This window comes from Cydia pomonella, chromosome 1 (assembly GCF_033807575.1).
Source record: "Cydia pomonella isolate Wapato2018A chromosome 1, ilCydPomo1, whole genome shotgun sequence".
Classification (NCBI taxonomy): Eukaryota; Metazoa; Arthropoda; class Insecta; order Lepidoptera; family Tortricidae; genus Cydia; species Cydia pomonella.
The window spans coordinates 46,976,469-46,988,855 of record NC_084703.1 but is presented as its reverse complement, the minus strand read 5'-3'; the positions used below and the strand labels follow the sequence as shown (position 1 = coordinate 46,988,855).

General features: G+C 36.7%; 1 protein-coding gene across 6 annotated transcripts in view; it reads right to left on the bottom strand.

The window, feature by feature from the left end:
• LOC133525558 (protein transport protein Sec16A-like) overlaps nucleotides 1-12,322 on the bottom strand; it is a 63,791-nt gene extending 51,469 nt beyond the window's left edge. Inside the window, exons 1-5 of one of the 6 annotated variants that reach the window (XM_061861871.1) lie at nucleotides 12,205-12,322; nucleotides 11,148-11,241; nucleotides 5,779-5,844; nucleotides 4,083-4,182; nucleotides 1,981-2,134 (exon numbers count right to left, since the gene is read on the bottom strand). In XM_061861871.1, coding sequence (XP_061717855.1) covers nucleotides 1,981-2,134; nucleotides 4,083-4,182; nucleotides 5,779-5,844; nucleotides 11,148-11,241; nucleotides 12,205-12,298 — 508 coding nt within the window. In that variant the 5' untranslated portion in view covers nucleotides 12,299-12,322. Of the gene's footprint in view, nucleotides 1-1,980; nucleotides 2,135-4,082; nucleotides 4,183-5,778; nucleotides 5,845-11,147; nucleotides 11,242-11,727; nucleotides 12,179-12,204 lie in introns of those variants that run through there. The other 5 variants (XM_061861860.1, XM_061861888.1, XM_061861881.1 and 2 more) reach the window with 5 other exon arrangements.
• Between the last annotated feature and the right edge of the window lie 65 nt (nucleotides 12,323-12,387).

Genomic DNA, 12,387 nt, shown 5'->3' with positions numbered 1-12,387 from the left:
CCTATTTAACTACGTATGTTGTTTGTTATAAATTTGACGTGTAAAATGAATATTTTATGAATAAAAAATTGAAATTGAAATATATTGTCTCAAGCACGGACAGGGAGTAGATAGTGAAACACCTTATGTGTGATAGTATAAGAACGTATATTCCGTAAAAACCCGCCTATATATACACGTTAGGTTGCGGTGACAGAAGCAATATGCGTTGATGTTACAGTAAACCATTGTTACTGTTAAACACTGAAAGTGGCTAATTGCCATATTACACCTCTAGCGGCTTAACATACAAGAAAAATCGGCAGTCTAATTTGAATCAATGGCCTTAGAAAATAGAATTATCTTTGTTTCGTTTTAAAATAGAACGAATTAATAGTTTATAGGTACATTGTCTTTGTAACCATAATAAAAGTAGATGTGTCACTGATGTCAAATGTGTTATGATTCTGAATGTCAATTTTAGTTAAAGACGTTATGACGGCTTTACGCCAAAAAGAAACTGAATTAGAGGTGGATTGTCAAAGAAAAGTATGTAGCCACTAGAGCCCGTATATTTCATGCCGTTGACAGAAAAATGACGTCACGCTACATAGAGTATGATTCCAATTGGTATTTTCGTAATAATTAATCATTTGTCAACCTCTTTAGGTAACTGATACATATACTTGACAATCAGTATAGAAACGTCTAACTGACTTTCATTTTATTGTCACACAAATAAATAATAGATTATTAATTTATGAAATAATAGATATTTTTGGTTTTTAACAGCTTAACAGAATTTATTCACGTAACAAGTATTTATTAAACATCATATGCTAAAAGAGCAATACTTTAGAAATGAAATCCAGCATTTAATATCACATCCAATAAATACGCGGCAAGTAACAAATCAAATGCTACAAAAGCCCCAATTCAACAATTTTTATGGCAGAAGAACATCAGAATACATCATACCAGAGTTAATAAATAAGTTTCCTAAAGAGTGGAAAGATAAGATAACACCAAACAATATAGCATATATTCTTAAAAAGGAAATGCTTAAACAATTAAATTATTTTAACTAATGCATATTTATGTTATTTCATTTAGTGCAATTCGAGCAGCCTGTATCGAGTAAGCGGGGACCGGTTCTCGTTTTGCTCGGCCGGCCGGTATGATAACAGACGCGCTCAGTTTGTGATATTTGCAATTATAATGTCATTTACAAATTGGATGTATATGTGTATTGCATTGTATTTCTAATTATTAAATACTGCGGAATGGAGTATCGAGACAAACCATTGTGGTTTAACGATACTTTTTGATCAAATATTCTGTAATTGTGATTTATCTGTAATAAATAAATAAATAAATATATATAAAAAAAATATTAAGATACCCATCAATAAGTAAGTTATCTAAATTGGTAGTAACTCCCTGTATGTTAAATTACGTCATTTTTGCGTCAACGGCATTAAAAGTACGGGCCCTGGCTAGCCACAGTCAATTTACTGCCATCTTTCGACACATGATTAAAACTTTAGAACGCCAATTGACTTTGATCCTTATTCTTTCACTGATATGTGTTAAATTTATTCAATATCAAACAGATAGGCCAAATGTATAGCGGCATCGTTTCGAGCGATGGCGCCATAACCATGTGTCGAAAGATGGCAGTAAATTTACTGTGGCTACAAACTTTCTTTGACATCCCACCTCTATTTCGAATTCTTTTTAGTACAGCTCATTTCAAGTTGCGATATCGGTGACTGATATGTGGTAATTGTTTACGAAAATACTATTTGTAACCAACCTACTATGTGTGGTTTGACGTCATCGGCACTAAAAGGTCGTGGCCTGCAAATTACCTTGACAAATGGGCCGGGGTATTGGACCAGCTCCCTCACACTGGGGTCTGAAGCTAACGACGTGGACATCAAGACTATCTGGACGGACGCGGGCAGACAGTCCACGGGGAAGGGCCGAAGAACAACTTACCTTTGACAAGCGGCCCGGGGTATTGAACCAGCTCTCTCACACTGGGGTCCGAGGCTAGCGACGCAGACAGCGAGACGATCTGGACGGTCGCGGGCAGACCGTCCACGGGGTAAGACGGACGGACGACAACTATGTGGCGGGATGAGATGTTGCCCTGTAGAGAAATTGAGTAGTGAGACACTGTTGTAAGAAAATTAAGCTTGTGCAGTGGGTTCAGGTCCTTCTCTGAACGCCGCTTGCTAGATACTGAGCGGACGGCCGTGCGTGTCCAGAATCACAGATATCATTATTATTGAATTGTTATTTTTAGTTATTATGTTATGCATAAGACGCGACACCCCTGAGCCGCTCACACCGGTGTTGCTCCTGGTCGTCTTCACGACGGCAGTTTCAGGGGCCCACCTAGTGGGCGGCGAGTCACCGCTTGCCTCGATAACTAGTAAAACATTGTTATGGCAGGTGTCCGGACGTCTATGCAATAACCCAGTCTCATTGTCCTTCAGTCCATAGACCGTTATACTGTTCACTTTTTCTACAATAGTCCCAATGCCTGCTGCGACCGGTTCATGGGTGTCTATTGTTGTGCCTGTGAACGGGTTCCAGCAGGCATTTTACACGAAGCTCTCCAAGGGGCCTCTATGTGATGGATCTATATCCCCACGCAAGCCTATCAAAAGACCGGGATTTATAAGCCCCTGAAATCCACATAACATTTAAAACTTGCGCGTTTTGAACACATTTTATTAAACAATATTTAAAACAAAATAAATTACCGATATACCCAGTTTTAAATATACTTTAAAGTTATAAATGCGTTTTAGACCTATAGTCGTGATTTCTTTCTATAGAGCGAAAGCCAAGACATTAAGTTTCGAATCGATGAAGTTACTAGAGGAAGGTATAAAAATCTAAAAACTCCTATAACCGATCGTAATTTCATAAAACTAGGATTTATAGGTCATAGGGAGCGATTTGTTACTATAAGCGAAGTCATCTTATCCGACTTTGTTGCAATTTATTATACAACGTGTTTTATTTGATTTCCGTTAATTTCAAGGGTGCATTCTTGAGCTTACATTAAGTAACTTTCTCAAAGACACTGGTATTCTAATTAACTTCATTACGGAGATAATCAATAAATTATTTTTATGTTATAAGGCTCCCACGAGCGAATACACTTGCCTTAGGGCCTGTTTACATATTGATTAGTGTTTAGTACGAGTGTGTACATTTGCTACTAAACGTAAATACTATCTCGGACGATTTTTGTTCGAAATGACATTGATATGTCACAGTTCTCAATTGTTTAAATAAATAAATATTAATGGACATTATTACACAAATTGACTAAGTCCCACAGTAAGCTCAATAAGGCTTGTGTTGAGGGTACTTAGACAACGATATATATAATATATAACACCCATGACTCAGGAACAAATATCCATGCTCATCACACGAATAAATGCCCTTACCAGGATTTAAACCCGGGACCATCGGCGTCGTAGGCAGGGTCACTACCCACTAGGCCAGACCGGTCGTCAAATGTTTGGTTGAATTAAATGTAATGCCGTGTTACAAAAACGCTATATGGAACATTTAATTACTTTTTATAAAAATAAAATAAAAACATTTTTTTTTAAATTAATATGGCGTTTAGTTTCCTTAAACATACTTATCCATACCCCAGAGTTAACGGAATTCAATAAACACACGGTGTATAAAAACCAAACTTAGCGTCATAGTAAACGACCAGTTTGGCCTAGTGGGTAGTGACCCTGCCTACGAAGCTGATGGTCCCGGGTTCAAATCCTGGTAAGGGCATATATTCGTGTGATGAGCATGGATATTTGTTCCTGAGTCATGGGTGTTTTCTATGTATTTAAGTATTTATAAATATTTATATATTATATATATCGTTGTCTAAGTACCCTCAACACAAGCCTTATTGAGCTTACTGTAGGACTTGTCAATTTGTGTAATAATGTCCTATAATATTTAAATATTTATTATTTATTTATTTAAAAAAACGGTTAGACAATATAAGCAGTCATAATAAACGGATTTCACTGTATGTAGCATCTTGAGGTAGTGTGATATCTTACCTTTACATGAGCCGTAGAGAATTTGAACGGTGTCATCCTTTCGGAGCGTACCGTGGAGTCCTCCAGATGCAGGTTGAGGGAAGCGTCGGTGTTCAACTCTCTAAAACACGGTGGACAGTTTTACTATCGTAAAATGTGCCTACTTTGCTGGGTAATTATGTTCAAACATACATTAATTCATATGCGTAGAATCTAAGACAATTTTGTGCTTCGAATTTGACAGGTAAACGAGATGGCGCTGTACAGCTCCATTCATTTTGCGGTAACTGACTGTCAAATGTTGACGTTTGACAATTCAGTGACAGCAAAACATATGGCGCAGTACAGCGCCATCTGCTTTGGATGTCAAACTAAGGGGCACGTTTTTTTCTTAGTCTATCTCTATTACAATCAATTCTCTTTGTCTGTGTGCCAATAGTTTTTATATGTACATATATGAAAACTATACCACAACTTCATTTAAGTGTTACATCATAATAGTAGCTTTGACAATTGATTGTAATTGGGAGGGAAAGTCTAAGAAAAATACGTGCTCCTTATTATGACACACTGCGCCATGTTTTACGGTCACTTAAATGTCAAAAGTCAACTTTTGACAACCAGAGTTACCGCAAAATGGAGCTGTACAGCGCCATCTCGTTTACCCGTGAAATTCGAAGCACGAAATTTTCTTACATTTTACGCAGTAAAATGAAAACGGATTTCTTTAAATTAACTCTTCAAGTGACATACGTCGTTTTTGAGTTGTTGGAATTTTCATTTTATTTCAAAAATTTTAATGACGTAAACGGTAGGAAGCCGCCTACCACTCCAAGGGTTAATAACTATTTACTTATAGTCCTATTTACGTAGTTAACTTGACTACAACTCAATAGTAAAAAAATTCTTAGGCTGTTACCAGTCGCCGTCAGTGCGACAACCGCCTTATACTAAACCCATGAATGTTTTAAGTGAATGAGTGCAAAACAAAATAGAGATGTACTGACAAGCAAGATAAGCGGTGCAGGATGATAATGCTAGTGCATTGGGGGACAAATATAAGGTCAATGTAGAGAAGACCGTTTATGATGTAAGACCGTCTACAAGCTCTTTCGTCGCTTTTAACTCTTGCGTTTGTACACATACTCCACTTGCAGAAGGTCGGTATAGCGGAAAGAACGGAGCTCTCTCTTTCTGACTGTGTTTGAGCAAAGTGAGTACACAAATATCAGAGCTCTTGCCCTATCACGGTCTTCTAAACCACAAATGGCCGGTTTTCACCATATTGACCATACCTGCTAATATCGTATACGCAAATAATCATTTTTTTTCTAAGATTATTTTTTCATAAAAGTAAACAACATTGCTAAACTGAAGGCTTCGTACTAACATAATTGAAAAAAAAAGGTACACTTAATTAATTCTGTTTTAAACGAAATAACAGTTTAGAAATAAATGAAAAATGGATAAAATCACTCATCATCTCATCTTATCACTCTGCCAACTGCGCTACTGAGACTTCACTCGATGACAGCGAATATTTTCACCGTATCACTTGTATGCGCCTTAGGGAGGCGCCTAGCGACATCTATCGTAAGAATATAACACTACTTAAACGGCTACCCATTTCATTTATTCCTAAACTTTAAAGGAACCACTATTTAAACGAAATATAACTCTATACTCTAAGCATTACGGTTCAATTTCCATTACTTACCTGTCCGAGAGATCAGTGCGAAGCGAAGGCGCGTCTCGTAGCGAAGCGTCATATCTTCCATAGTACCTACGGAAATATGTCTACAGTCCCGCCGCATCTTACTCTTTTGAGTAGGTCGAGAATCGATTGCACCTAATATTGTACTAGGTTAGTCCATTTTGGGCGAGTCCAAAAAAGATAGATGGCACTTTGATTTTTTGGTTTTACAGACAAATGTACAAGATCTATTTTTAATTTATTATTATCTTTTAAGTTAGCGTTTTTTTTTCTTTATATAGGTAAGGGCTATTATTATTTTTCTTAGTTATCTACACAATCATGCAAAACCTGTTGTAAAATAATTCGCCGTTCGTTGGCAATTTACTTATTTTCTAAACTTTCACGACTAAGTTTTTATAGTAAAGTAACCTACCCTTGCTATTTATCTATTTATGTTTAATCTAAAAACAATAAACGTGATGAAAATTTTACGAGTAAAAATAAACATTTGAATAGTAAATAAGTTAATTATTTTAAATTAAACGCTAAGTAAATTGGTTAGAGTAAAACTATACTCTATTCGTTGGAGGTACAGTTTAAAACCGAATTATTTTGTGTGAAAAAGCTTTGATGCCCTTATGCTATCACAAATGCGTGTTTATTACAATGCAGGATGTAATTTTTCATGTGATAAAAAGCGTTTGTCTCAGCTGATGGCGAATAAAATACCTTGGAATGCATACCATGCATTGTAAACATATATTTGATTTTTATTTTATATTATTTTATCTACACATATCATAAACTTTGATGCGTTCAAAAAAGCAAACTAAGACCAGCATAAATAACTGTTTTGTTACGGCTAATTTCTTATCTGTGAAAATGTTATTATTGCTTCATTGTAACAACTAAATCGATTGTATAATTTCATTCAAATTTCGAACATCTCAGAAAAACAAAGCAATTGGATTAACCTCCTGAGAGCTTATAATGTGTGTAGATAAAATAGTGCAAGTAATTGTATACATTTAGACATTAAAACACTCGTGAGATCCTATTATGAAACTCACTATGTTAGTTTCATAAGCCCACGCTCATGTTTTAATGCCTTTCGTTAGGTAGCAGTCACATAATACATAAATGAATAATTCTATTGATTATTATGTACAAGTGCTGCTTCAAAATTATAATTAAAAAATATACCAGATCAGAAACTGCCACATTTTATCGCGAAAACTGTTTAATTCATATAATTCGCTATCGACTGAGCCAAAATTGCTAAGGTCAATGCGGAGAAAACCGTCTGTCAGATAAGACCGTTTATAAGCTCTTTTGTCGCTTCTAACTCTTGCGTTTGTACACATACTTCACTTACAGAAGGTCGGTAGAGCGGAAGGAGCGAAGCTCTTGCTGGGAATGCAATAACCGGTCATATCTTACGCATAACAATATAATCGGTAATGACCAAAAATAACCGATAATCGGTTACAGAAATAGTGTCGGATAATAGGAGTATAAGTATTCGTTTCTTAATAAAACACACAAAATATAGCAAAAGTGAATATATGACCTTGGACATCGTGGTACAATATTGAATCAAAATTTCATAAATAAGGGAATTAAATTGATATAATATCGTTAGTAAAGTAAACAAATGCTAAAAAAATATATTTACACCAAAAATAAAGACACGAATTTGTAGTAATTACAAGATCTATCCATAGAATTTAAGCCATAAATATATAATCTAACATAACCATAACCGGTTATTCGATTTTCGATTATAACCGTTTATTACGGTTAACCGATTTGCATTTCCTATTTCTGACAGCGTCTGAGCGAAGAACGTATACAAACACGAGAGCTCTTGCCCTGACGACGACGACGGTCCCAACCAAATATTTTATATACCGGTCTTCCCCACATTGAACTTTGTATCACTTTCAAAAATCACTCTGCAAGTGTTTATGTGCAAGCAACCCTTATCGAGTGAGCGATGGCGCGGCGGGAGATATCGCGTGAAAAATGGGATACCTATCTCAAAGCATAAACTATTATGTTAAAAGCAACTGTAAATGGTGGTGATAAGGATTGTATTTCATCGGAACATTGCGATAGATATCCTAATGCTTAAGGCATGTCGTCAGGTGACAATCAATACTCAGTAATTACTAACACAAGTTCAGAGTCATATTGAACCGTGCTAGTGATAAAACAAGGTTGATTTTCGTTCATTTATTTATTTGCATTTTTTTAGCATAAAAAAAGACTACACGATTATGACGTGTCTTTTTATACACTTTTGAAAAGTAGTCACTATTACTTATGAAACCAAAAGAACGTAAATGGACATACATATATATATATATATATATATATATACTATATATATAACGACGGCCGGGGTGTGGCCTAGTGGGTAGTGACTGTCTATGAAGCCGATGGTCCCGGGTTCGAATCTCGGTAAGGCCATTTATTTGTGTGATGAACACAGATATTTGTTCCTGAGTCATGGGTGTTTTCAATGTATACAAGGTGCATAATTGGTGCAAGGAAACGGAAAAAATGTAACCACATATTCCTGAGGTCATACGAAGGAAAAAATCTTATACAAATTTAAGTCAATTCCGCAAAAAGAAAGTGTTTTATTTTACTTTTTGTATGTTTTTAAACATAATAAGTACATGTCCTTGGAAAATTTATGGATTAATATGAATTGGTACATTTTTTTTCGTAAAAACAAGTTTACTCAAAGGGTGCCTAGTCATTTTGATTTCTGTCAATAAGGCCGTCTAGACTAGGTCCTATAATGGCGACATCACCATCAAAAAGGAGTTTTGCACTGAAATACAATAAAAAAAACTTTTTTTTTTAAATTGGTGTCAACTCTGAAACTAAGCGAATAAAAAAAAAGTTTATATGACATTTTTGTTTCTAAATACGATCCGGAATACGAGTATACTGTCAAAATCTTTCCGTTTCCTCGCGGGCACCGTGTATAAGTATGTATTTATCTATATACGTATTTATATCGTCGACTAGTACCAATAGTACAAACTTTGCTTAGTTTGGGGCTAAATCGATCTGTGTAAAATTACGAGTATACCCAAAATTTTATTTCAAATAATATTGTTGCATATTTTGACTTATTTTTCAAAAGTGTTTTTCAATACGTCAGTTTGGCGTAATCGAAAACGAAGTATAGTTTTGGTTGTCACCTGTCGATGAGATTATTGCAAACACAATCAAAATTCAAAATCACAAAACGACAAAATCTGTACTGTATTAACGGACGCCGTGTCAAACTCTCGGACGCCACGACACCGAAGTGTCAAAACTGAAATTGAACTTTATGGATATGCACGTAGGTCTTTGTTGCTCTGTGGTCTGTGACGGATTAATCCGTCTTCGGCGCTGGACCTACGGTGCGGATATATCCGTCATTGGCGTCAAAAAGGTTAACGTAGACAGGAATTAAGGAATACTAAAATTTCTAGAACAGTGGAAAAAACAGTACACTACTTTCATTGGTGATGATTTATATTTTTAAGTTAACATACTTTCACAATTGGACGCCACTGAAACACGAGCGGAATCGAATCGGTCGATAAGTAGAGTCAAACTCTATTGCAATTGAGTTCCGTTTTACATAATGAAACTCGACGATATTAAAATTTATCTTTTTATTTTTATACAATAATAATATGCATTTTGGTGATTTGTGTCTATTATATTGAGATATTTTAAGCTACGAAGATATGTTTTTTTTTTGTTCTTTTTGATTCAAGTTATTTTCATTAAAAAAGGATTGGTCTGAAACTTCAATGGCATGGAATAAAAAAAAATCAAATGTCACCCTACATTTCCCGTTAGAAATAAACTATAGTTATTTCATAACTATTTAGTTTACTTGTCATATATGGATGAAGCATTTTCAATTTCTCTACACGTCTTAGTATTTCTTTACCGAGCGCCTACTGTATTTAAAAGTGAAACGATAGTCAGCAGGAGAAGCAATTATGCGAGTGAGACTTTTACAATAACACACACATTTTGTTCTGCAGAAGAGGGCTATTCGTGCAATATATAAAATGTACCATAGAGACACACTTAGAGATAAGTTTAAGGACATTAACATAATGACAGTGCACTGTCAATATATTTATGAGAATATTCTGTATGTACATAAAAACATTGCTAGTTTTAAGAAAAACTGTGAAATACATAATATTAATACTAGAAATAAGCATAAGCTCGCAGTGCCCTTCACTAGGCTCTATAAAATTAAGAAATCATTCATGGGTAATTGTGTAAGATTATACAATAAACTTCCTAATATTATAACTGAATTGTCTGTTAGTAAATTTAAAAATTATGTAAAACGTAAGCTTATCTCTAAAGCCTATTATAGCACACAAGACTACATGAATGATGAAACACCGTGGGATTAAGTGTGATTGTAAAGAATGAATTATTTATTGTTATGTTATTAATGATGAAATTGATAATTCAATGTATATATATACCGTATTTTTTGACATTTAGATTTTATTCTAGAAAGGTTCTAGACTAGTATTTTTATACAATTTTGATGTTTGACGATCTTTTTGTGAAATTCTTATTATTAAGTTTACCATATCTATAATAGTTCAATGTTTTTTTTAGAACAATAAAAACTGCATCAATAAATTGCTCTGATATTTAGATTAAGATGATATTTGTAAAATTTGACGATTTAAAAGTGCTTGTTGCTAGGCCTATTTGAATAAAGAATATTTTGACTTTGACTTTGACATTGTTTTATCCTTTTAACCTTTTTGAAGCCAACGACGGATATATCCGGATCGCAGGACCAACGTCAATGACGGATTAGTCCGTCACAGACCACAGAGCAACATAGACCTACGTGCATATACATAAAGTTCAATTTCAGTTTTGACACTTTGGTGACGTGGCGGCCGAGTGACAGCTTTTGTTTGACACAGCGTCGAAAAGGCTAACAAGAAAAAAAACAATACTGGATGGATTCTCCGGGCGAGCTCTGTTTAAAAACTAATGACTATGTCGGCGGCCGATCGTAAAGTTCCTGTGTAATGTTTTGACGGTAGTCGCATCAAACCAAGAGATAGGTAGGATAGGATCCTTAGGTTTCTTCAGATGCGCGAAGGGCAAACCGTCCAGAAATAGGAGCCCCGCGTAGCGAGTCTCCGTCGCCTCAGGGATCGAGGCAATGATTTTCACAACTCACAATATGCCTAGAAATTTCATTATCGGCCGCCGACAACTATACCCCACGCGTTAAAAACGCTCAAAAATACTAAGCGCTTAACAATGTCCCCGAAGCGCGTGAAGTGTCAAGCCAAACACCACTCTAAGCGTATACAACTTACGTGTCAGTTCCCTTCAGCCCGTTGGCGCTCGAGCGGCCGGAGTGTACGCTGCCGCCCTCTGCGCCTCTGTTGTCGTAGCCGAGAGGACCGTAGCCTGAAAACAGTAGGTTACAGTCACAGACTACACAGACACCACATTATGAAGCGTTGACAAAGAGCTCGCGGTCACCACACATAGGTGCAATTTTATTTGTAAAATGTTACGATTTATACTATAATAGCCCAGGTACACCCCCAAAGCTAAACTATTGTAGATATTTTTAATTTACTCGAGCACTTGTCGTAATTGTAGGCGCGACTGATATAAGCGGATGCGCTCCCATACAGAACTTGTAGGGGAATGTTTATTTGTGGTGACCACGATTGTCTTGTGTTGTGATCTGTCTAGTAGTTGAGGTGGCCTGTGATCTTACCTTGCATGGCAGCAATTTTACAGAAAGCTGCAAAGACCCCCCTGCAAACAAACTGCTATGCAGGTTACCCCGTCTCGGCAGTTTACTGTACATCTCCATGTAGCGGGCGGGGTTTCCAAGTAGTTAGTGGGATTTTTAGCGAGTATGTATCTCACAGTTACACTAACCTTGCATGGCAGTAATTTTGCTGGCCACGGCGAGATATTCAGGTGGTGGAAGTGGCAGTGGCTGCCCATGATTTGGTTGTACAGTAAGTTGCAAAGAACCCCCGGCCCCTCCCCGGCAAACAAACTTCTGAGCAGGAGGGGTAACTTGCCTCTGCAGCTTACTGTACATCTCCATGTAGCGGGCGGGATTTCCAAGTAGCAAGTGGGGTTATTGGCGAGTATGTATCTTACAGTTACACTAACCTTGATTTGCTTGTATATCTCCATGTAGCGAGTGGGGTTTCCAAGTAGCTAGAGGGGTTACTAGCGAGTGTACACCTTACAGTTACACTAACCTTGCATGTCAGTAATTTTGCTGGCCGCAGCGAGATATTCAGATGGTCGGGGTGGCGGCGGTTGCCCGGCCATGATTTGCTTGTATATCTCCATGTAGCGAGTGGGGTTACTAGCGAGTATACACCTTACAGTTACACTAACCTTGCATGGCAGTAATTTTGCTGGCCGCGGCGAGATATTCAGGTGGTGGGGGTGGCGGCGGTTGCCCGGCCATGATTTGCTTGTATATCTCCATGTAGCGAGTGGGGTTACTAGCGAGTATACACCTTACAGTTACACTAACCTTGCATGGCAGTAATTTTGCTGGCCGCAGCGAGATATTCA